General features: G+C 41.5%; 1 protein-coding gene across 4 annotated transcripts in view; it reads left to right on the forward strand.

Moving 5' to 3' along the window:
* The window catches only part of CARMIL1 (capping protein regulator and myosin 1 linker 1), a 203,916-nt gene that overhangs the window by 72,533 nt on the left and 104,936 nt on the right, over positions 1-26,447 (forward strand). For all 4 annotated transcript variants that reach the window (XM_083822729.1, XM_083822730.1, XM_083822727.1 and 1 more), the window contains 3 exons: positions 19,065-19,115; positions 23,015-23,074; positions 25,454-25,575. In XM_083822729.1, coding sequence (XP_083678855.1) covers positions 19,065-19,115; positions 23,015-23,074; positions 25,454-25,575 — 233 coding nt within the window. The remainder of the gene's footprint in view (positions 1-19,064; positions 19,116-23,014; positions 23,075-25,453; positions 25,576-26,447) is intronic.

The raw sequence follows: 26,447 nt of genomic DNA on the forward strand, positions 1-26,447 counted from the left end.
TGCCAGTAGTGCTTCTAAAGGTAAATGGGATGCAGTCATTTTGTGGATGGAGTTTTTTTTTGTAGGGATGGACTCTGGTTTGGATTCTCAAGCTGCTCTTCGTGTGGTTTCTCCTATTTTGGGATCACCTAGATTCAACGGTGTTGGGGCAGCCACAGCCGGTTCAGAGTCTGTGATGGGAAGGTGTAGTTGATAGCTGGCATCTGTTTGGCACATCTCCCTCATGGGGAGCATCAGGGCAAAACTAAGCAAACAGGCAGAATTTGCCCAGCCTCTGGAGTGCAAGAATTTCGCTGTACCTGGGTAGCTGGGCAAATGACTGCGTTCCCTCGTGTCTCCTTCCTCAGAGGCACGAATTTGGTTTGATGAAGGGTGTGGACTGCAGCCGACTTCCCCAGTGGCTCCTCTCATCTGCTGACAGTGTTGTAGACGGAAGATAAATTGCTTGTCATTGCAATCTGACGGCTGCCTAGGGAGCAGAGCAGGATTAATTCCCAGAGTTATTCCCTATTTCATCTACCTGCATGGATGCTCACTACTGAATTTCTTACTCCTTTACAGCGATGAAAAGTAATATAACAATCTGTCCTGTTCATTTGGCGTACAGTTAACATCTTACATAATACGATTAGTGTGTTGTTATTTGTATCTATGAGGAAAAAATCTGGATTGTTAAAATAAACTGGTAGTACAGCCCTGTTGTATATGGTGGAGGCCTTGGGGTATGACTTGTGTCATTGCCTTGACCTTCAGCGATGAAAACCTTGCAGTTTTCCGTCTTTGCTCTTCAGCAGGTGCATTGCCATTCTTATTACCTACCTCTACGGGTTGTTCGGGGCAATAGGGGATATCAGGTAGTTGTGTATTTTTGTTGTATTTATACTAGGCTCTTCTCTGGTGATGAACCCAACCCTGGAGCTGTTTTATTTATTTATTAATTTATTTATTTAAATGCATGTGGTAATGTACAGCTGCTCTGTAATTAATAGGCAGTGAGGCTTGTTTACCTTGCATCTCTCAGTTAACTATTCGGGTGTTACTGCGTGGATGTGGAGAAGCAGTAGCAAAACAATAGCTTGCACGAAGATAGAAGATACATCCTGAAGAGCCTCAGGGGCGGTTAATAGACAATTCCTGAGCTTTTAGCTGTTAAGTCAGCTCTGGCCAGGTTACAAAACATGTTTTGTCTGGCAGCGGCAAGGCTCGGTGAGCCAAAGGCTTACGAACAGTTAAAAGGAGCCTTTCTGACAGCAGCTCAGAGCTGCTGGGGAAGAGCCTTGAAGAGGAGGAGGTCAGATCTTACCTGGCTTTCCAGCACTGGATGTTGATGGTCAGTTAGGTAAGCTGGGTTTGTGGTGTGTATTTCTTGTTTCAAAGCCTTATTTCTCTCGTGCTTGCTTTCTACTGGTAGGATTAAATACTGGGTGGAGGAGTTGAATACAGCTGGTAGCTGCCAGGAGGGAGAGGGTGCTGCAGGGGTGTGCAGCACGGGGCTCCTGACAGTCAGGGCCCTATGTCCCCTGTGTTAACATCCTACGTGCTGCTTTATGGATGTATCAAAAGGAACCCCTGTAGGATGTTGTGTATTAAAATGTCTGTTTTTAGGTTGCAATTTATTAGAAATTTTTGCTGAAGAGGAGAGTCAGCTGTTGGTTTTGGTGGGTGGGAGTCTGTTTATTTGGGTCCTTGAAAGGGAAAACTCTTTCATAAAACGAAACCTCATTGCTGCATGCAGTTCTGGGAGAGATGCTGTGTGTTTTTGCACTGCTCTCATCAGAAAGCAGTATAGCTGCAGCGGTGCTACATGCTGAGACTCACCTAAAATACTCTTATTGCATTCTCTGTAAGATTTTATGCACTCAAGCACGTTACCTTTTACGGAAAGAGCCTTTGCTAATTCTATTTTAGTAATCTGCAAGGAGTTGCTAAGTATACCTAACAAATGGACTGCTACCTGTGTTGTTGTGAAGAATATTGGAAAAAAAACGTGATGATGTTTTCAGCTTACTTAGTACCAAAGAAGTCCTGTAGAAAAATGTACACTTTTTTTTTATATATATTTTCATCCTCCATTGTGTATTTTTCTATGAATGTAACTCTATGAGAAAAAAGAAATCTGAAAAATGCCTTGATTTTATTTTTTCCTCTATTTGGTTATTACATTAGAAGTAAGAGGACTACCAGGCTGTATGCTTTCATGTTTTCCATTTCTACTTCACCATCTGAATACATAATCTATACTTCTTGTATCAGACAAGTTTTTGCCTCATAGTCTCAGTGGAAACAATGTCTTCTTCCGTGATGCTGTCGAGGGTACCATATACGTGACCACTGCAAGCAAAACAAACTTTGTGTGAGCATAGTCAAACATTTTTGTGATTAAAAGCATCTTTTTTTTTCTTTTTTTAAAACAGCATGAACCTTTTAGAAAACTGCCTTAAGTGTGAATGTACTTGTCTTGGCTGAAGTGATAGCCTAAATGGAAGCTAAAAGCACACTTCATAAACCACTTGTGTATTGGGAACTGTCAGCAGTGCCAGCATTACAACTGACTTGACCAAGATGACATGCTTTATGTATGTTAGGGCATATGAACTAGGCATGCTACCAGGTTAATTAGCCCAAGCTTGAAGGTTATTTTACAGTTAACTCATTTCTTTTCTTCAGTCTTCTTGAATTTGCTTTTCAATTCTGTGAATTAGCATCAATACACATGGGAGAACATTTTCTTTGGATCCTGCACTAAATTATTCTGAACGATGTAGAAGCTCTGACACTGAGAGGAGTTGAATGTCTCCTCATCTATGCTGTTAATAGGCTTTTCACAGTATATTTTTGCACCTATTTGAAGAAGTGGTATTAGCCTTCCAATTACTGTCCAATCTCTTTGATTATGCCGATGAGCAGTTATGCAACATGTCTGAGTAGCTTCCTTTCTCTGAAGAATGGGCAAGGGCTGACAGGACAAGTGTTCACTTCTGCATTCAAATTAACTCTCGAATTGAAATTCAGAGCTCAGGCTATGGATACTCTGAGCAGGTACCCAGTAAATTAGGATAAGAGGCTGCTAGCTCTTAAAGAATGAATATGATGTGGTAGCACAGTGTCAGCAGAGCTGGATTTCACTCTGGTGCTTCTGAAACGTGAAGTGTAAATTCATACAGCGTTTTCATCTTCTATCCATTGTAGGAAGGGGTGACTTTTTGTTTTCTTTTTAACGTTAACCAGCCCAAATGGTACTGACTGTTCTAGTGGCTGAACAAATATGTGAACCCTTCTGTGTGGGCTTGTTCCTGTGCTCCCCAGTGCCCTCCTGACCTGCTGTTCCAGCTTCCAGCCTCTGCTACTCCTTCCGGGACCTCCACGGTTTCTCTACTGCAGCCCTTTGGACGTACAAGGGCTTTGCCAGACTTATCGGCGGAGACATCTCCAAATGAGGCTTCTGTGTCTGTTACAGTGCCTGGGGATGAGCTGCCAGATGATAATTACCAGAGTGGAGGGCTGCCAGGGCTTGGTCTATGTACCTAAATCACAGAATGACTCCAAGTCATCCAGCTGTGGTATATTGCTGGCTTATCTAGAATTGCAATTGCATCACCCTCCCACTTCTGCTCTCTTCTGCAATAAAAATACCCACCTCATATCTGTTCCTTTCTTAAAAAAAAAAAAAAAAGAGAAAAAAAAAGGAACCTAGGCTGTTTTCTTTGTGGGTTTCTCTTCTTGAAGACAACATGTAGAAAAGCAAAAAGGTGGCAATTAAAATCATTGGATTTGTCCAGCTCCTTAGCAAGGACCCTCCCTCCAATACAAAGTGGCCAAGCTCTGGATGATCTAATTGTGCTAATTTTTGGAAATGCCCACTTCTGTTTGTCATCTTCCCCTTTGGCAGAGGTTGCTGCTTCCCTGACAGGGTGGGTGACGTTGACTTGGGCATCCATACTTGCATTGGGCTCTATCTGGAACTGCCACAGCAGTTCACAATGCACTGTTATGCCACATTTAATCTGGATTGATTGCAATCCCAAGTGCAGATAGTTAACTCTCACGGAGACCTGATTTGGTGTACATGTATATGATAGCTCCTGTTCAGATGAGCGGACCTGAGTAGGTGGCTGGGTGGTGGTGTCGTTGCTGGTACTGGAGCAAAGTGGTAGGATTTGCTCTTTTAGTGATAGCCCTGCCGTTACACTGGATGAGATGTATTATGAAACTGCATAGTAAGGCTGCATATTGGCATGTGACCTTTTAATTAGCTCTTTTACTGCTTCATGTGTGACCTAGAAGATGGATGTTGAGGCTTATTTCGTGTTCCTTGTGCTTCAAGCAGTTCTATGTATTAATACAAGGTATGAATTTAGCTGTGATTGCTACTGAAAAGCAGTATGTTTCTAACTTGAGTCAGTTCAGAGGATCAAATGTTCCCCAGTTAAAGTGACTAGGAAATAAACATTATTTTTTTTTTTTGTCTCTGTTTTTCATTCATTTCCGCCCCCCCCCCGAGATGTTCTTTTGTTTTGTTTGTTGGTTTTGTTGGTTTTAGAAGCTTCCTGGCTTTTCTGTAAGAATTATTTAGTGTCCCAGATCTGCCAATTATGGGCTTCTCAAGCTAGGGGCACAGGAACAGGGGGGCGAACCTCCAGGCATAAACCTGGTGCAAATAGCACTGAAACAGCTGCAGACAAAAGGGCAGGCTGTGCATTTGAAAATATAAGATTTGAGTGCACTGGGATTGAAATGTAGGCATATGAAAGGTGACAAATTTAGCCCAGGGTGAACTTGCCTTTGCGAGAGAGCCGAGTCTCTAAGACATGTCATGTGTTCACAGCTTTTAAATCAGGACAGTCTGACTTGGCACAGATTAACCCTTTTGAGAACCCCCTTACTCAGTCTCTGTAACCCATATTACGTTTTGGTTTCTCTGGTCATGTTATCTGTTTTCATTTGGGGGAAAAAAAAAAATCTGAGTGAAATATTGAAGGCTTGGTATGTTTCTCCTTCATTTCCAAGTCTATTTTGGTCCAGTTGAAAATATGTCTCTGAAGTGTATCCTGGACCTGTAGAGTTCACAGTCACATCTATTCAAGGTATAGATACTTGTTATGCAGAAAAAGGAAAAATCCTGGTATTGGACATCTTTTCTTCAAAGGGTTATGCCTACCTGCTTCTGGCATCTGCATTTTAAAATTTGGGCCTTAATCACGTCTATGTTATATACTTTATGATTGTGATAATGTATGCTAAGTTTGAGGTAAAAAGACAGTTTTATTTATTCTTTTAAGTACATTGGGTACTGCCCTAGCTTGATCAAAATAACATCCCCTGGAGCTTCCTTGCTCAGCGTGAGGTAGATGTAAATAGAGTGTCCTGTTGGTTCCTTCTCCCTTACCTCTACTTTAAGAAAAATTTGCACCTGGGGGCAGAAGATCTCTTTATTTATTTTCTAACAAATGGCCAACAAGAAATAGTGGCCCTTTCAGGATTACTGGGAACTCTGCAATGTGATGGAGTTTTGAAAGTCAAAATGCCTCTACAGACATGTTGACATGGGTACTTTCTTCTTGTCTTCATTTCTTAGTGCATTTTCTGTGTAAGAAATGCTAGGATTTAAGAAAGGGAGAGAGAAGACATCTCTATCCAGTCTGTGCAAGAAAATAAAAAATGTTGGTGTAGACAAATAGAGTGATCACAGGACCCCGACCTAGAAGAAACAGAAGGTAGAACAAGGCAGTGGGGTTTTTGTTTCCATGTTTCCAGTGTTGTAGAAGGTCTTGGGGTTGTATTTTACTGACATCACTGATGGTGCTATCTGAATAACGGCGTTAATAGTTCGGTAATGTAAGAGTTTGTGTGTGGGTGGAGTTCAAATCTTCAATGTATCTGGTGCTTTGCTGGGTACAATTTTCTGCAAACCAGTTAATAAGACCATGGATTGTCCATAGACTGTGGATCTTCCATCCACGGTGCGTTTGGAAGCTGATGTGTGTAATTCAAAGGCTTTTAAAATTTATTATTTTTTAAAATTCAATTTTTATTTGGGCAATATTTCTCTCTTGATGGAAAGATCAAAGCTCAACAACAACAAAAATGTTTAGAATTTTAGACAGGATCTTGAGAAGAGAAAAAATTAAGTGGTTTGAGAAGTCATAACTTACATATATTGATCAGCAATTTAGACAGCTTGAATGAATTATCATTTTCTTTCTGACTTGTGTGAGAAGATGAACAAAATTGACTGAGTCAAGTTTGTTAATTGATGGATGATTTATAAATCCAGCAATAGCTGATCAATGGTATTGAGAATTTTGTTAGGCTAAGTATGATAGTTACATTAGAAGCAAATTTAGCTAAATTGGTGTGTGTATCTTAGTACCACTCTTTATAACTGGTGTAAACTTAAACTTGCAATTGCAGGCATTGGTCTTGAAGGTGGAGATGGATTGTTTGTAAATCAAACTATAGCTTTACTCACAAGGTCTTGTTCTACCTAAACTGAGTATAAAAATCACACCTGAAAATAAAATATGACAAGAAAAGGCATCAGTAGCAACTGGATGGCCTCCACACTAAAAAATGAACATTTGCAGTAGTTGGTTTGAAGGGAAAGCATTTCCACATTATTGTGGAATATTGTTACCAACATTTGGTTTTGGTCTTGCAGTTAAGAAACCCCATTCACCAGCATTAAGAATCAAAGAAACCTCAACTTGGAAGTGAAAAAAAAAAAAGGGGGGGGGGGGGGGGAAATAACAGCAATACTTATGATTCTTGTCTGGTTTTCTCTCACTTACATTGGCTTTGAAGCTACGATGATAACATGCTGGGGTTAAAGTTGTGTTCAAAGGTTCTCTGTAGTGGGCTGATGGCCTTTGTGGTTTTGTTGTTGTTTCGTTTTGTGTTTTTTACACCAGTGGTTTAGTTAACTGTGTACCTCAGGAACAAAGAAAAGACACAAATGGTGCGTGTAAATGTCCCATGTCAGAGTTGTAAAAAAAGTAAAGCGTTGAAAAAAACACATGAAGTTTTGTCTATTGAGTGTTGAATTTCATGTGAACGCTTCCCAGCTTTATTGAAAGCAATACCTCTCCCGTAGTAGGAGAAACAGCATCTTTAGCCATATTATTGAACAGGCAGCAAAAACAGTCCTAGGGATCGTGTGCTTAAAGTTTTATAGATCCTGGCTCCTTGGAGTTTTGTCTGTATGAATTCGCTGTTTTCATCATTAGTGGAGCTGTGTCAATAGCAGGAGTGTGTTGTTTGGAAAAACAGGAGCCTAGAAAGGGCAGGCTATAAATTGTCAGGATGCCTTGTCACTTGTGTTGTCATCTTCCAGGAAGCCATGAGTTTCCTAGCTTGTATCTCAAAAACCAGGATGACTTCAAGCAGGGCAGAGCTCGCTCTCACTTAGAAGACCATGGATGGGAGTTTCTAGACAGTTAGCTCGTCTAGAGCACCGTGCTCCTGTGGCTCTACTGCTGTTGGTTGGTAGCTGAGCTGTCTCGTTCAGCTAACCTAGGTCTGTTGGGATCACTGACTTGCCCACAGGCGAGGCTGGCCTGTGGTAGTGCTGGGCCCATCCTGTGGCACTGGTGGCACGCGGGGCCTAGGCTGGGGGAGCTGCTCCCACCTCAGCTGGGCTCAGTGGCCACAGCGCAAACCCTGCCGCTGAGCCAGGCGGGTCCTGACCCTCACCTCTTTTCTGTGGTCTTGTGTCAGCTTTTTAGTTACCGCTTTTGAATCCATGCTCTCTACCCTGGATTGATTTTAGGGTGCATGCAGGAACGATCTCTTGAAATTAGCATCTGACATGCAGGAAGCAAACCGGGAAGGATCTAGTTCTCCTTACACTTCTGTTTCTTGTACTGACAGGGCGAGTCTGTGGTTGAAGGCTGCTGTATTGAAGTAAGCTTTTAGAATAAATAGCTCTCTTCTTGTTCGAGACTCTTGTGCCATGGTTTTGAAATGAACAATGATTAAGAAGCATCAAGCATGTGGCTCATGGCTTACAGAACCAAAACTCCTCACCCACAGAAGTGATCTTACAGACAGTTTGACGTAGAAGACCTTTACATCGGAGTCTTGTGGAGATTTTATTGAAAGAAAGCTGGTGGGTTTTTTTTCTATTTTTTTTTTTTTTAATTTCAGAGGCAAAGGTAGTTTACAAAGCATTAGTGTCCTCTGTATAGCTGGCAGAGCTGGCTCTGGTGATTTTTTTGGGTAACAAGCATAATACCTTCTACTTGACTTCTAAGGTCAAAGAGCAGAATTATTTGTTGCTTTTACATTCGATGTACTGTAATTTTAAAGTTTTAGAGTGGTTTCTGCCACTTTTGGAGGTTTAATCTCCATTTGGCCATTATAAGTCAATGTTCTTCCAAAATAAATAGGGATATTTTGTTATTACATGCATTTTGTCAGGTTAATGTACTCTACAAGAATCTGTATGAATAAAGCACTGGTAACATGTGTGACACATTTAAGAAAAATCCTTACAAAAGTAGAAAGCATTAAAATATCTTTTATGTGGGACAGGAACATACTCATTTTTAATAATAAACACTTAGATAATTGACGTATATGGCTTTTAAAAATGAGTACATATAATAATAACCCTGGGACAACAGTTACTTAGACGTTTTTGCCCAGTCCATGCAGTGAATGTTTCTCAGGCAGACAGGGCAGTGTATCTGTGGGGACTGGGGTGAAACCCTGCAAGCAGTTTTTGTAGGACGTTGGAGGCAAAATTGCTTTTCTGGAATGTGGCAATTTCTGAATTTCCGTCTAGCTGGAAGAAAATGCATTCAGCTGTGTCACTGCCTGAATCTGCAAACCTAGCCTCCAGGTTTCCTGCTCGCAGATTTCTAAACTGTTACGTGCAGAGCTGAGAGCAGGTGGAGGGAGTGCGAACTGGGATTCATCTGACTGGTGCAGAATTTCATAAGAAAGAAACTCTTCTGTATGACAGCGTGCCCGTACAACAGGGCTGGACCTATGTGGGGGCAGTGGGGCTGTTGCTCATACCTGTTTTTTATGACTGCTGTGCATGTAAGGGTGACAGGTCTGCCAAAGGAGCTTTTGTGTTTTCCTCAGGAAGCGGCAGTTACTAACTGGCCAAGCTGCTGGGTGAGTGCAGTCAGCACTGGTTCAGCCAGCAGAGGATGCCTCAGCCGTCATCAGTTCCCAGGGGTTAAAAATAAGGTCCCAGAGCTGTGGGAAAGCTGTTGTGTGAGGGGATGGCAATGGGCAGTGAGAGGGACGGGACCCTGCTAGTTCTGCTTTCCCGTGGAGGGAGAGGGAGTAGTTCCTTCTCTTCCCATTTCTGGAAGGCACGTTTAAGCTCTAAAATAAATGATTTCTTTAGCAGAGGGGAAATGTGACACCCTAGGAATAAACTAGCTCTAAAATGATTTTCTTAAAAGATGTGAAACAATTTAACAAAAATCCAGGTTTGGGGGTTGGGAGTATAGTGGCGGCTTTTAAGGCTTTTAAACGACCAAGCGTCTGGTTCCAGCACTAAGCACCATTCCTCCCTTGAGACACTGAAAGTCTTAAGATGCCAATATAAAAAGAGATGAAGATTTGCAGCATACCTCAGATGATTAAGGATGGAGTGGCTGTCATAGTCATTTTAGTGCGAATGTGTACTTTGTATTATACAGAAGGAAAAAGGGTTCTGTGGAGAAGCAAAAGCAGGAAAAGGAAATCAGAGTGCACCTGAGGACTGCATTGAAGCTGCTGAAGTGATGTAGAGGAGCAGATCCTCAGTAACCCCCTCTGGAGATGCTCAGGAAGAGGGTGTTGGCTTGCACCCTCAGCACTGGCTGCTTTAGGAAAGAGCTGTCTTGGCTTGGAGGTTTTCCACCCATTGGTTTGGTTTTGTATTTCAGTTTGCCTGGGATATTGAGGGGTGGGATTTAATTCTACAGATTTATTAAACAGACATCTTTTACTGTCCCTTAATTCTTGCTGCTATCCAAGATTAAGGTTGTTGAGACTGCGGTTTATGGCACTGGGTACTGAGGAAAATTGTTTTACCGTGCTTGTTTGTTTTACTTTTGGGAAGTGTGGCTTACAGTCTAAATAGAACATAGTTTACAATCTAAAATATATTTTAATATTAAGTGGAGCTAAGTGCACTTCACTAATTGAATCTTCATATAATTGTTGATAACTAAAAGCCAAGTGCAAATGGTTATGGAAGAGTTTCTTATAAAATGCTTGCATTGTGGATCAAATTGCAATTCTCCTGTCCCTGAAGTTTTTTGTTTTGTTTTCTGATCTTTAACATTTTTCATAGGGGTTGTGTATAACGTGCTTACAAAGAGAGCAACCCTCTCTCCAAAGAACCCCGTTTGCAAAATATTTAATATGGCATTTCTGCAAGATGAAATTAAAGAAGATAAGAATAAAAGTACTGCAGAAGCAAAATCTATTTCCAGCTTCCTCTGCATAGAAACAGCATCATATGCAGCCCATCAAACTGCTTCCAGTCTTATCTGCTGTCCATTAACCCAGAAAGAGACTCAGGATGAGAAGAAGGGTGTACAGACATTTGTGTTGTTCAGTCCCTTATATTTTCAGAGGCTTAAACCAAAAGCAGGTGCTCAAAAGTGCACAAGGAAACTTGCTGTTAATGCCGGGGGTAGGCAGTGTTAGGGTTTTTCAGAAGAGAAAATGCGCTCTTCTTATGATGGAAAGAAATAATGCCAGAGCATAAAAATGTTTACACAGAAGATGCTGGAGTCCAGGGTCTTCTGAGTTACATGTCACCTGCATGTTTTTTACCTACTATTTAAAATGAGTACTGGGGGCTTGGATGTTGTGGAAGGCTAATATGTGGGAAATGTGTTCTGGTACACAGTGCTTTGTAAGGTGCACCTCAGCAGTGAATCTGTATTGTGTCTGTGTATAGAGGTGAGCGAAAGTGGAAAAAAAAAATCTAAAATGAACATATATTCACACTAATGTGCTAGAGAGCTATTCGTGTGTAACAGAGACACAGAAGGAAAACCCCTTTCAGATTATATGGCTCACTGGTAAGTTAAAAAGTAACGTGTGTTATTCCCCCCTTCTCTGTGCCAGCCGTGGAGCAAAATGCTGCAGCTCTCCGTTTCCTGTTTTCGTGGCTCAGAGCAGGCTGTGTGGTGAGAGGAACAGCAGGGAAGTTTTGCAGTCTGTAGGGGTTGCCTTGGCTCCAGCGCTGGGTATTGGACATTGCTCACAACGTGGTGAAAATTCATGTCATGACTGCGTGAGCAGCTCTGCAGTTAGTGAAAACGGTAGGATACAATACCAAAGTCGCGAGTGCACGTCGGGGCGTCCAGTCTGCACCACTGGTGAGCACAACCCAAGCTGCTTCACTGACCCTGGCTGCCCTTGGGGTGCTCCCGTTGCTGCCATTGCTAGAATCTGCCCAAAGGTGTGAGCCTGTCTCAGCATCTTCTGGGATCTCACCTGTACCAGGGTAGCGAGGTCAGTTACACATTGCAGACAGGGTTACATGAAATATATGAGTGTCTATATTTATTTGTTCTCCAGGTGTTAAAGAAGCACCCTTTACAAATCATTCTCAAAGCTAGGATGCTGCCTAAAGGTGATAATAGTAGAGTTGTTACAGCTGTACAAGGCAATGAAAAAAATGTTGTGGCCAGGAGACCTTGTTTTAAGTTGCTGACAAACCTCCATGCCCCATTGTTTCCTCTCTCAGGCCAGAATTAGCGGCGGTTTGTTTCAAGCTTCTCTTTCAAGCTTTGCTACTTATTTTGCCTTTTTGTTTATTTGCATTCAAGCCTCGTTTTGTCAGCTTTAAAATAAGGGTGTATTTTTTAACCTCCTCTTCTGAGGAGGGCTTGTTCATTGTTGCCTCTGAAGTAGAAACTATTCTGGATATTGGAACAGCTCTCCAAGAGCTTAGTAAGCATTTCTGTTTAAATAGGTCTACTATAACTTAGCCTGAAAGGTAAATTCGAATGAAGCACTCCATTGTGCCATCTTGTGGTGTTCCCTGTCTTGTTCTGTAAATTAATTTGAAACATGCTTCACTTCTGAAACACAGTGGGTTTGTTACCAGCAGTTCTGACATCTGACCCCACTTCTTTTCTGTAAAAACCCGTTTCAACTAACAACCGTCCTCCATACCATCCTTTGGTGTCCAGAAAATATGAACAGAAGGAAAACTGATGGGCCATGGCAGAACAGCTTTGAGTTTTTAACGCAGTGCTACAGTAGTGAAGAGCAGTGAAGGTTTGTGCCCTGTACAGAGTGCCTGAGGTTTCCTTACCGAGGGGCTGCTCTGGGGTATGTTTTGCACAGTTATTTGGGCAGCTACACAGGCATCAATGTTGTAGACAAACCGCGTGAGTATGTTCAACACAGCTGAGGTGGACTGAAGGAGGGAGAAATTGTGGTGTTTGCAAGTGAATGCTAAGAGGTAAATGTCAAGAACACGTGCTCCGGATGTTCCCCAGCTCAGAAAAACCTCTGTAGTGCTGCTGGATAAATGAGTACATCCTTGGAACAAGAGCAAATAAGGTTTGTCAATGCTTTATCCTAGATGACACTTTAAAAGTAGCCAAACCCAAACGATGAGAGCCAAGTTTGGGCTTGGAGGACTCGGAGCACTGCGGGTGAAGGTGGTGCTGCCGACAGCCCTTGGGACAGCCTTGAGCTGAGCTGCTCCGCTGGAGCCAGCGCTCCAAAGAGGAGCCCATTGCGGGCACAGGGAAACCATCCCTGAAGTAACACACGTGTTCCTTTAGAGCCTGAACTAGCCAGCCCTCCAGAAAGGCCTCCAGGATGTCTGCTAGCCTGTTCGTACAGGGAGACACGGTGCTTTTAGCAGAAATTGCCTCGGTCGAAACTAGCTCAAATCTCTCTCAAATCCCTCTGACACAGTGCTGGAAAGGGCCTTTTATCTGATCGAACTCCGGTCGCTTCGGGATGGAGGCATTTACAAAGTCAGACATGCAGCACAGGAAATGAACAGGCCATCCTAGAGGGACCGAAAGAGACTGGATGGCCTAACACGTATTGATTCCTCCATATATTAACAAAACAAAACGTATATTAGTGCTGCTGCTTTACTTCACGTTATTATGTATGCATTAGATATTGAACCAGTAGCGGTAATGGAGAGCTTCTGATAGAAATCATAGAGCAGCTAGTAAGCATGGAAACTGGAAAAATAATCACATCTGGGATAATTATGATAATGAATAATGACAAAAACAGGGATGGCGTAACTGCGAAGTATATAAAAAAGATTGACTGTCTTCTGGATTTCAAGGAATTCTCTAAATGATGTATTTCTAAATAAGGAAGCCTGTCACAAATGCTTCTTTCATGAAGTAAATTGTGATGGAAGAGACTGAAGCAGTTTGAGGCTGACAAAATGGCAAATGTTAGGGGGAAAAGGATCTGAAGGCATCAGAGAGTGTATTTTAAAAGGTAAAACTGCAACATTTGATCAGAAAATTAGAAAGGTTTTTTTAGATGTCTGTCAATCAGTTTTCAGCAAGAGAAAAGAAATTGGCTTTATTTTTTTTACTTATTTATTCATAAACATTTCAGCAAATGGCAGTTTCCAACCATGGGGTGAATGGGGTGAGCATCACGCCCCTTCCCATGGCCAGTGAAGTGCTGGGGTTGTTTCATGTTTTATTTCATCACAAAGCCGTGAATATGGTCACTGTGTACATCATCATTGAGTTTTCCAGAACTCTTTATTCCAAGGCATTTTGAGAAGCCTAGTGGTTTTTAAAAGATTTGTTTCATTTGCTCGAGAATTTGAAACCACTTTAAATATAGATGAGGTTGCTGGAGTTGCTGTGGTCTGTCTGGCAAAACAGATGCATTAGAGCAACTAACGACCTTCCCAAGACTGATGGACAGGTAGTCTGCTGGGTTAACCCAGTGCAGCCCTGGTAATTAAACTTACAGTGCCAAAATTTAGGCCTGTCAGTTTGACCTCAGTGCCGGGGAAGCTCATGGAGCAGATTATCTTGAGGGTCATCACGCGGCACTTGCAGGGCAAGCAGGCGATCAGGCCCAGTCAGCATGGGTTTATGAAAGGCAGGTCCTGCTTGACGAACCTGATCTCCTTCTATGACCAAGTGACGCGCTTGGTGGATGAGGGAAAGGCTGTGGACGTGGTCTACCTTGACCTCAGTAAGGCTTTTGACACCGTTCCCCACAACATTCTCCTCAAGAAACTGGCTGCTCGGGGCTTGGACTGGCGTACGCTTCGCTGGGTTAGAAACTGGCTGGATGGCCGGGCCCAGAGAGTTGTGGTGAATGGAGTCAAATCTGGCTGGAGGCCGGTCACTAGTGGAGTCCCCCAGGGCTCGGTACTGGGGCCGGTCCTCTTTAATATCTTTATTGATGATCTGGATGAGGGCGTCCAGTGCACCCTCAGTAAGTTTGCAGATGACACCAAGCTAAGTGCGTGTGTCGATCTGCTCGAGGGCAGGAAGGCTCTGCAGGAGGATCTGCATAGGCTGGAGCGATGGGCTGAGGTCAACTGCATGAAGTTCAACAAGGCCAAGTGCCGGGTCCTGCACCTGGGCTGCAACAACCCCAAGCAGAGCTACAGGCTGGGAGATGAGTGGCTGGAAAGCTGCCTGGCCGAGAAGGACCTGGGAGTATTGGTGGATAGTCGGCTGAATATGAGCCAGCAGTGTGCCCAGGTGGCCAAGAAGGCCAACGGCATCCTGGCCTGTATAAGAAGCAGTGTGGCCAGCAGGTCGAGGGAAGTGATTGTGCCCCTGTACTCGGCTCTGGTGAGGCCGCACCTCGAGTACTGTGTTCAGTTTTGGGCCCCTCGCTACAGGAAGGACATGGACGTGCTCGAGCGAGTCCAGAGAAGGGCGACCAAGCTGGTGAGGGGTCTGGAAAACAAGTCTTACGAGGAGCGGCTGAGGGAGCTGGGCTTGTTCAGCCTGGAGAAGAGGAGGCTCAGGGGCGACCTCATCGCTCTCTACAGTTACCTGAAAGGAGACTGTAGAGAGGTGGGGGTTGGTCTATTCTCCCACGTGCCTGGTGACAGGACGAGGGGGAATGGGCTAAAGTTGCGACAGGGGAGTTTTAGGTTGGATGTTAGGAAGTACTTCTTTACCGAAAGGGTTATTAAGCATTGGAACGGGCTGCCCAGGGAGGTGGTGGAGTCACCATCCCTGGAGGTCTTTAAAAGACGTTTAGATGTAGAGCTTGGGGATATGGTTTAGTGGAGTACTTAGTGTTAGGTCGGAGGTTGGACTCGATGATCTTGAGGTCTCTTCCAACCTAGAAAAATCTGTGAATCTGTGAATCTGTGAAAATATAGCTAGAATTTGTCAATAAATCTCAAGATGCATCTGTGTATTTGTTCTGTTGATGCACTCACTGAGGATCTGTGTTCAAACCGTATTTACTGAAGCAAATTATTTCTTCTGGTAAATAAAAGTTGACCTTGTAGGCCGTGAATCTCTGCAGAAATAATTTGCAGGATATGTTTTTGGTAAATGTTTCGAAATTAATTTTCAATTTTAACTTATTTCCTATACATTTAGAGGTGGAGTGAGTGTCTCAGAGTTGAGAATGATAAAAACAGTAAGAAATCGTCAACTTTTGGGTATCTGCGTGTGAGTAGGAGTCATTTAACATTCAAATAATGATCCTGCTTTGTGCTTAAAAAAAGGCAGAGTAGGAAGACAGACTGAAGCGACTGCACACTAAATATACTTCTCCTTTATCGTCCCTTTCACGCAGCAGCAGCCTGGGTGTGCTTGCTTGCTTCGATCCCTGTCACATCAGTCACTTACAAGTCTTTGGGCATACAGGTGTGTTAGAGAATCAGTCCTTACACCGCATATGTTTATATTTTGACAGGATCTTTTAACTTTATTAATGATTGAATACCACTTGTGACCAAACAATATGGTTATGGAGGAATGGGGTCGCAGCTTGGTGAGCCGAACACGTGAATGTTTCCTTATCTGAAGGAAAAGGAGATTAAACACCGTGCCTGGCCAATGCTTCTGACACAGCGTAAGCAAGGGCATGCTTTGTGCTGCTGCTGGATAAGTGTTCCTCTGAGCGACTGTTTTTTGACGTGACTTTGACCAAGACACTCTTTCTCTTGTAATTAAGGTGCCTCAAGTGCCAAATAAGCATAATGGTAGCAGAATCCTCTTAGTAAAATGCTTGAGAACTGCTGGAGAGTAGCTAGGGGCTACCTTTTGCTTTTTATTTTCTTTATGGGAAGAAATTAAAAACTCCAGGAAATCTAGAATCTAGCTATTCATAAAACCCAGCACCGCTGGATACTTTGGAAAGCCCTAGACAATTATGCAATTAAGCACACATTCATTATTCATGTTAGAGGAATGCACGGAGACCTGGGACTTCGTTCGCAAAATAACTCTGTGCTTCGATGGGGACGTGAACGGTGAGTGTGAAAACACCTCCGGTGCCTCCACATTTGGCGCCAGCATTGCATTTCACAGAGTGGGAAGAGGGGGCGATGCATTCTTGTAAGCAGTCCACAATATGTGTTGTGTTGCCCTTGCAAGCAGTATCGATATTGCAGAGCCCTGCTCACAGAGAAAGGGGCGAGCCGGGATCTTGATAGTCACTGTTTGTGCGCTGCAGCTGGATCAAGGAGAAAAAGGGCACCAAAAACCGGTAATGCTTCTCAGCTTATCAAAAGAGCCTCAAGCGGCTTTGGGGTAGAGGCTACTGTGTTTCCAAACATGAACAAACATGTTGATGTTAAAATGCAGATGTTGCATAAAATTGTGAAAAAAAGACGGAAGAAAGAGAAAGCAGTGAACTAATGCTGATCCTGTCAAAGGTCAGTATGCATATTCATGGCTTTTAGCAGCTGAAATTGTGATAAATGCCAGGCCTCCTCTTGGCCAATTCTACCATTTTTGAAAGAAGCCTGGTGCTGCTGTTGTCAAAATGGGATGTTAATTTTGCAGTAGTAGTTGACCTTGTCTCTGATTGACCTCATGCAAAAATCAAACTCTTACTTGCTTCTGACAGTCCCAAGCGTGAAAGCTGTAGAAATCCCAATGTTACTGGATGAAAGGGCTCGGGCTGCTTTTGTACAGTTTTATTGCTCAAGAATTGTTTATGGGATGAATAAAAGGCATCATCCTACAGCAGTTCTCTGTCTGTAAATACGTCTTCTTAAGGCAAATAGGTGCTTGGCTTTGGCAGGATCACTGTGGGAGTCTCGGTGCATCCAATACATGGGGATGCACTGACGTATGCTCTGTTGGAACATCCTTTTCCAACATTAACCGTGTTACAGCCTTCTGGTTACCTGGTTTGCATTTACCTCTGCTACTTGGGCTGATCACATTTATTGTAATCATGTTAAAGGGAGCCTTTGTAAGCAGCACTATCTAACACAAGGGTGTGACTGGGGGTTTAATCCTTCCCACAGATACCCACGAGCGTTGCATGCAAATACTGTGGGCAGCTGTCCTTAGGAAGGGCAGTGAAAGAGTGGAAGGAATCCAGGTTTTATTCTGTGAGACCTTTCCCCATCCTTTGTGTGCCGGATTGTGGAAGGAGTGCTCGTGATCGTGCAGCTTGAACGTGAGCAGGACAGAATTTTTCTCTCCCCAAAGTGAGTGCAAGGGGACGAGGCCGGTCTGTCTGGTAGGGTCGGGATGCTCCAACACCCTGGGTTGCAGCAGAGGAGTGCCAGACAGCAAAATGGGACGTTAGGTGGTGGATGGGTGTTGCAGGAGGTAAGGATTACTCTTCCACAGCAGCGTGGCCAAAACTTAGTTTGAACTGGAGCACTGTCTCTGTTCACTTCAGCTCTGAGAGATTCTGCTAACATCAAACAGTATGTGGCGGTGTTCGTGCTCTGAGGTTTTAGCAAGATATGGTATGTTACTGTAAAAAAAAAATAGGATACTGGGTTCTAGATGTAAAATCCACCAGGAGCCGATGTGAACAATACAAAGCACCCAGGCTCCCTTGCTTACCTCCAGGTTTCACCCTGGCATTGACCCGTCCCTGCTGCACTGCTCCTGCCATGCTGCCGCCCTGCTGTCATCTGCTGGCACCATTTCCTGCTGTAATGCAGGTTAGCTGAGATACAGAGGTTCAAATCCAAACTTGAAAGCGTCTAAAGCATGTTAGGAGCTGGGTGCTGAGTGGGACATGTGTTGTGTTAACCTCTGTGTACGGAGAGAAATGTTTATCTAGCACGACTGGACGTAGCAGGTCCCAGCTCTGTGAAAATCTCTACATGTGCTGTGGGGGTTTTGATCTTCTGCATGTGTGAATCTAGATCTGAAAACTGGGATCTTTTATTTTTTTTGGCTGGAAAAAATGTAGGCGACAATAACTAATTCCATAGGTGGGTAAATCAGAAGCTGTGCTGTGGTTTTGCAAAGTGATTCATTGCTCTTGCGAGGCTTTAGATCTGTGCGTGGAAATTGAAGTGGTACTTCTATATATCATTATATTTCGATCGGCAATAACTTCTAAAATATTTCAGTCTCATTGTGTTTTCTCCCCAGAGTCACTGTTCTCAATAATCTAATCACGTTTTTCCATTGTCCTTGCCAGAGAAGAAATGCAGTTGGTGTCACTGAGAAATCTTTGCATTGTCATTCTAGAAATGCACTCTGTGTATCCAAAGGAAAATATTTGCATATAGTCTCTTATATTACTAACATCGTGTTTATGTTGCATATTTTGGTCACATTTAAGCGCACCACGGTTCCTGATAGGACTTCTTATCCTTGCTTCTTTTTAAAATGTCACTAAGATTGCTATTAGATGTCCTCGAGAGACTGATTAAATAAATTTCTTCTAGTCTGATGCTATACTAACTAGTTGGTAGATGACCAGATTGCAGCAGTCTATTTGCTCAGCTGTACTGGATCGGAGCCCAGTTTTGCTTCCTTCAGTGTATGACAGCAAAGGGAATAGTCGCTAACTCCACTCGAGGCTTTTTCCCTCTGATTTAAGGATTTTCCTAGAAGAGATTCTTCAATAATATTACTGATAAATGAAGTATTTCTTACAAATTCTGCTTTCTTTTTTTTTTTTTTTTTTAACAGATTTTGGCATCATGTCGGGCATTTCTTTTAACATCTCGGATTCCCACCAAGGTAAAGCTACTGTGTTTCTTTTCTACAACTATTGTGTGTTTTTAGATATAAATGTAAGTTGCATAAACTTAGCATATTTCAGTTACATTGCGCATATGTTTAAAACTATAATGAGGAATGTTGGTACGGTGCATGGTGTTAAATTTGTTAGAATGATGCTTCCGTTTCTGTCTGCCCTAAATGAGTTGTCAGTTTACATAAACGTTTTTAGAGGAATTTTAACTTCTAGAAATGCAGGTGGGTGAAGTATTAGGCTGGAAACGTCAACTTGATGAAATGAGATATGAGTCTGATGACCTTTGTAGTGCTACAGTTTCAAACAAGCTGATTGGCATTACGCCCTGTAGAGTTTCTAATGTCAAATAGAAATATAGTTGATTTGGAGACAGAAATTATTTTGAGTTTTACTAAATTCCCCTGTTTTCTAATGATTTCTATGGAGATGGCAGTTCACTTTGAAAAGCATCTTTATAACTGTCCTTACCAAAGCCACTGAATTATTATTATTCCTAGAAGAATTTGTAATGACTGTTGTAGCAGTGAGAGAAAATTTCCACGTGAATGAAAATGACTGATGTGGAAGATCATCTCTTGTCCAGCTTGGAATTAGTGAATGTGAATTTGACACACATTCCATGTTGTGTTTCACATGTGTATAAAGGTGTGTTACACACGTGTGTGCATAAGTATGTGTATACGTAGATATGCTTTATAGAAATAACTGGATCAATAAATGGAAAGATTGATGTAAGATTTTAAATTATGGTCACTGGTATATGTGACCACCCTTACCTATAATTTGAAGATTCTGAGTGACAGATCGGATACCTCTAGCTTGAATTTCTGCTGAAGTTTATTTCCCTTTCTTGATCACCCTGTCCCTGTGGCACAGATGTCTGTTGGCTTTTGGGTTGCAGTGGTTTACTGCCTGGTTTTAAAACAGAAGTTGGTGACAGGTTGCATGGAAACAGACCTTGTTAAATAACCCATAGCAAAGCCATTGTAATTCAGCACAAAGCCATTGAAGGCTTGGACTTGATATGCTAAGAAATAGCTGTGCTTCCAGTTTAGTATCACAGGTGCCTCTCAAAATGCCTTTTTTCCTTTTTTTTTTTTTCTTTTTTTTTAATGGAGTTACTTAGTTGAAGAACTTCATTCTGTTTTCATGGAAATCTAGAATACGTACTAACAAAATTGTGACTTCAGTGATTACAAATGGAAGAAAGATGATCAGAAGAAACTGTTCATGATCCTATGTCAAAATTCAACAAGTATATCTCAATAATTATTAGGATGGTTGAAAATATTTTTCTTTTGTAGAAGGACTAACCAAACTCACTGAATTTTCTAAAGTCTGCCATATACTCAGAAGCCGCTTAGCAGTTTTCTGAGCCTGAGAGCTTCCTTACAAGTAGCACACGGTCACTCCTAGCAAGACAGCTGAGAACATACAACAAAGATGCTTTATTCCTCCAGGGCACTCTCACAAAGTTGAGTGCACTCAGAGATGGTGGGTTTGGAGTGACTTACTACTACATCTGATTGCAAGCTTCACCTTTCTTTAAACACCGCTGATGAGCCCTTGCTTTAATCTACTAAACGAGGATGAAAGTTTAAAGTGATAAAGATTGGCTAAGTGAAATATCCACTTAATGAATATCCTTAGAGCACGGATATTACTATGGTCAGCTCATAACGTTATGCTGCGGTCCAATCAGTTCTTTTCCACTAATCTAGATAGGTTAGTAGAAAAGGAAGTGCAGTCCTTAAAGCTTCCTAATTCTTGCTACAGTCTATATAAAACATAATTGCAACATTATTGAAAGTCGAATGTGTCATCCGGCCCACAGATAAGTGTGTGAAGTACTTCTGGGTATGTAATTGTTTGCAAACATGTTTCTAGTGCCAGCTTTCAGTACCTTATGATTGAAAAAATTGAAAGCTGTGAAATCAGCTGTCTTGGTAACTACAGGGTCTCTAAATGAGACACACTTTTAAAAGGAGTCTTTAGAACATAATTTTAGGTAATAAATAAGATTATGAATTGTGAAATTCTGTAAAAATAATTTCATAGTTTCAGGTAAATGTGTTCTGTGTTTTTCCTGCAAAGCAAGGACTATAAATCCATGTGTTTAAGTAGAAAAATGAACTGAAGCTTAAGTATAGAGATGTGGCCATACTTTCTGGTATTAGCTAATTCTAGTTGAAAGGACTTTTGCAGAATGTATTCTTGTGTCTGGATCTGTGTAAACTTCTCTCGGGGTAGAAACATATTTTTGATTGTGTGTACGTATGCATATTTTTGCACATTAGCAAAAGCAGAACCCTCAATCTGGTAAGCAAATAATTTGCAAATATGAAGGATTTCCATCACAGAGACTTTTTCCTAACATTTTGTTTCAATTTTGGGAAATAAATGTCAAATAGTCTCCTGTTTAATTGCTTAATTTAATTAGCACTGGAGAAAAAGAGACTTTTAACTCTACGTGTGTAGTCTGGCTTACACCAATAACAAGCAAGAGCTTCTATGGATTTTATTTAATTATTTTCTGGTCGGAATGAAATGAATGGGGCTGTGTGCTGTCATCAGGAAAAAATGCCAGTCCTGCTTGGGAAATCAGGAACCAGTGAGGCTTGAGGAGAAGTGGATGTCTTACTCTTGCAAAAATGCAACACACTGGTGTGGGCAAGGAGAAGATGCTTTCATTGCTTCTGTCTCATGTGCCTCAATTCTTCGATAATGAGCCTATGTGGATACTTGCTTAATAACAACTCTTAGCTAGTTGTCAAGTTTGGAAACTGATTTGTGTTTGCCATCTTTGTGCAGGGGCATTCTTTAGACTCACATTTGGTTACTGAATGCTTCAGGAGTGTTTCAGGATTTTTTTAAAGGATTGCCGCCAATGTAGAGGTGGAATAACATGGTGTTTGCTGGTTAGCCTGCAAGCACGCTGGTTGTGAATCTAGGATAAGATAAAGTACGAGAGACTTCATATATACAATTCAAACAGGCTGCACAATCACAATGATATTGATGATAAATAAAAGGAAATGACCATGCTAATGACTTACCCTGTGGTTCTGATTCACTCCAAGAGATTTGTTTCATTCTGCATATCTGAGCTGTCAAGATGTTTGTCCATGTGGCTGTGTACTTAGAACTTGGCAAACTCCCCATAGCCTTAGATTTGTCCTCAGAGCAGAGGGTTTTCCTGCCTCTACCTCTTCTAAAGGTCCGTTTGGATTAAATATCTTCACTGTTCTTCCCTGCCTATCCTGAATGTTGTCCAGATAACCCAGTCAGGAAAAGCTAATGTACTATTTCCTGTCAAACTTATAGACATGCTAAGATAGTCTTGAGCGTTTCTACTTTTATAATTATATATATGTATATAGTAGATATATATCTTTTAATATGTATATATAAATAGTGTACATATGTCCCTTCAGCTTCTACACAGTAAAATTTTCACATCTGTGCTCAGTGTAACTAATGAAAGAGTAATATGTGATGCTGTTAACTATTCTACTTCATGATTATTCGGTCACAAGAATACTCATCATTAGGATATTGTATAAATAATGATGCCTTTTAAAGTAAAGTTTTGTCATAAAACTTGTTAAAAGTTTTATGTACAAAGTTTTATGTAAAACGTTTTATGTAAAGAGTGCTCATAGCTTGCAATAAAATGCTCAATGCAATATCCCTGTAACCTCTAATTGAACCTGCAACAAGCCAATGTGTTCTCTAAGTACAAAATGTGATCAGATATTAATAAGTATCTAAAATCAATTACAGAAATCAACGTAAAAAAACAGTAGCCTCGCTCAATCGTTTTTAACCTTTTAAAAATCAGACAGTGTTTGTACTAATGTGGCGTTTTCTTTTTTGACTGCAGTTAGAACTAACTTTCAGCTACTTGGAAATCCAAGGAGTAACTTCCTGTAAACCTGGTCAGGTGAGTGTTTTCAGACTTAAGAGAAATCAGGCTGTGACACACTGATACGTGTTACCGCCAGCAATATTCTAGATAAAAAGGCACTTGTTTGCTCATTGCTAAATCTGTTCCAGTCAAGGAGGTAGTGCACTAACATGTAGGTGTCCCAATCTGGTGAGCATGTTGTACATTTGAATTCTTGGGTTTGTGCTGATAGTAAAGTTGACAATAGAGATAAGAATTTAAAGAGTCAATTTTGGGAACCTGTTGCACGGGTGGGATAAGAAATACTGTTTTTTCATAGCTCAGTTGGAGCAGAACAAGTTTTAATTTGTTTCGTAAGTGCATATTTTTTCTCAGAGATAATAAAACAGTGGTGGCTGGTATTACAGTCATCACTTGGATGATTATAAGTTTTCAAGTTTGAAAGACTTCTGTGGTGTATACCATTATGGTGAAACCAAATGCTACTGCATACATTGCAGACAGACTTCTCTCGTCGCTTACTCTATAAAGCACTGTATATAACAAAAAATATGTTTGGCAGCAGGTAATGTGCCCCCAAAAAAGTGGATGTCAGAGAAGTTGACAGGAAGAAAAACACTTAATACATTGCTCATTCGTAAGATGAACATGTTGATAAGATTTGAGTCCAATTTTATCAAAGTCTTCATGTGGTTCATGTGTATTTGGCTTTTTTTTTTTTTCAGAAATAGGAGCATCTGGCACTTTATTTGAACTCTGAAAAGTTCTCTTTGTATTTAACATATCATATTTTTAACATGGCTTTTGAAGCCTTCTGTAAAGGGGAAAAAAACAAGTCTACATGTTTACTTTTTTGATAGAGAGACATTTAGTAAACTCTGTGTTTGGTTTTGTGACCTTATTTATTTCAGGTAATAAAATACCATGGTAGCTAATGCTAATTATCGGTAGTCGCATAGCAGATCATTGCTGTAGCAGGGTTTATGAGGGAAAGTCCTGATTTTCAGCAGCTTCATTTAGCGTACTGTTTTCCTAAAATAACTTTTAAAGTTTACATGTTTACATCCGCTTGTGTTATAAACATGTAAGGCATATAGCTGAAGGCAGGTGGAATCGTTGGTTATTCCTTGTGGGGCAAATGTTGGTGTTGCAATTTTCCTGCAAGAAGCACGTTATCTTTGTGATGTCTGAAGGACTTAATCTCATGCTAGGCATCTCACGGAAAGCTTCCAAGTACAAGATAACAAATGGACAGAGTGATGTAGGAAGTAGTGTAGTAATATTGGTGGTGATGAAAAACAGTAGGAAGTTGCCCACTTGTTCATCTTTGGAGAGTGACAGCAACTCTCTGAAAGGAGTTGAATTAGTGGCAAAAGGTGTGAAGATTCTCCTTGTGCTTTTGGGATAAAGCAGCCTCTTCTAGAGTTAACCCGGTGCTGACCCTAGACGTGAACTGAGAACTGAAAGTGCTCCAAGTACCAGTTTCAATTAAAAAATAATAATTTCTGTTGCATATTGTGCAGTGTCCCCGTTAGGATTAAGGTACAAATGTACAGAGACAATGCTAATGTTAGGAGCAGGCTTCTTATTTTGTATACGCAGTACCTAACCTAAAAGTGTTTGACTTGGACTTGTTGGTTGTGCTAAATATACACTTTGGAGAAGACAGAAGTATTACACGGCTTCCTGTGACACGGCCAAAAGCAGCAGCAGAGCTGATGTGTCAGTCATACAGCAATCCAGTTGTATTCTGAACACTCATATATATGTATATATATGTGTGCGTGTGTATAAATAAATAAATAAATACGTATGTATGTATATGGCAGAGAAGGGTAGCAGAAGGCTTTATTTCTCCCCCTGCCTAGTTGAAGCACGTATTCCCCAGACAGGGGGCCCGTTAAGTTTGCTGAATTGCTGCATCCTTTGAGCTGGGACATTGTATTACCCTAACATTTTCTTAAACAGCGCAGATCAAAGCATTAGAGCTTTTCCAGAGAATTGCAGCTGTTAAAGACTTTCCCTTTTTGCTCGAGGAAGCAGACCCTGTTTGTTCAATAGTTTCCTGTCAGGCTGCGCTCACTTCTCCTGGTGTTCTGGGATGTGGTTCAAAACAGGACAATACCGTGAAAAGTTCTTGGTTTTGGAAGTGCTAACTGAGGTCGAGATCCTTGGAAGCCTTTATTCCCGTGGGAAGCAGGGCACTTTTAGGAAAAGCAAAGTTCGAGTACGCAGTTCTTGTACATGCAAGAAGCTCAGAACCTCTGCCTGGAACACTGTCATGTCGTGTATTACAGAATAACAGATCCTTGCTGGCATGCAAAGCATTCAGCTGGCATTCAAAATGCTGTCCTTTTTCGATGGATATGAATTAGATGACACCCAGTTCCTGCCCTCATGCCCTCTTGTTTACAGCTGATTATGGAAACTGAGAAATGCAGCATCTCCATGAAGATGGCGACCTCGGAGGATGTGAACGAGGTGCTGGCACACATCGGAACCTGCCTCAGGAAGATATTCCCTGGACTCTCTCCAGTGTAAGTGTCTTGTAGGCCAACTGTAGCATGAGCAGATTGTGTGTAAGGGTGACAAGCCACCGCCTTTTGTCCTTGCATCAGAAATGCCCTGAGGGTACAAGAAACACCTTAAGGCAAGTGCTAAGTCTCTATTAGGCCTTTTGAGGTATATGGAAGAGCTGTGAGACAGTGCAGACGATAGCTCAGGGATGCTCTGTAGGGCCAAAAGAGCCTTTAGTTTGAAGGGTTAATACAGGTAGTTAAGAGTCAAAAGTTTTTATTTTACCTTACATTGTCTGTCCAACCTCAGACAACTTAGGTTGTAGCTTTTTGTTTGAGTGTATTCCTGTATTCCTTTCCCCATAACCAGTTGTGATATTCAGTGGGTTTTGCTTTCTTTTGTTGTTTTTTTTTTTTCTCCCCAGAAGTAAATCTGAGTTGGAAGTAGAGCAAGAGGTTCTGTTTACTTTGAATTTTGTGAAATGATTCACAGGGTTGGGAGTCTTGCACTTCAACACCAAGCCATGGACATTGTCATATACTCTGTGGAATAACTGGCTCCTTGGATCATACATCTGATTTTCTAGCTTTTTTTTCTTTTTTTTTTTGCCTTTCTTCTTTCTGCATTGTTTTCACATTTTTTCTTGTATTTGTGCTCTCCTCTGCCTCTGAATTTTATTATCTTGCAGCAATTCTCTTTAGTTTTCCTTCATTTTATTTTCTTTTCTCTACCCTTGCCTCATCTTCATCCCTGTCTACAAGATAAAGCAGCTCTACTATTATTCTCTTCAGCTCCTGGTTGTTAGCAATATTAGAGAAAATGGACCGTGTAAGAGTCTTCCAGGATGCATTTATTTTTGAGTGAAATTTTGTAACAGACATTAAATGTAGGT

Source organism: Anser anser, assembly GCF_964211835.1.
Source record: "Anser anser genome assembly, chromosome: 2".
Taxonomy (NCBI): Eukaryota; Metazoa; Chordata; class Aves; order Anseriformes; family Anatidae; genus Anser; species Anser anser.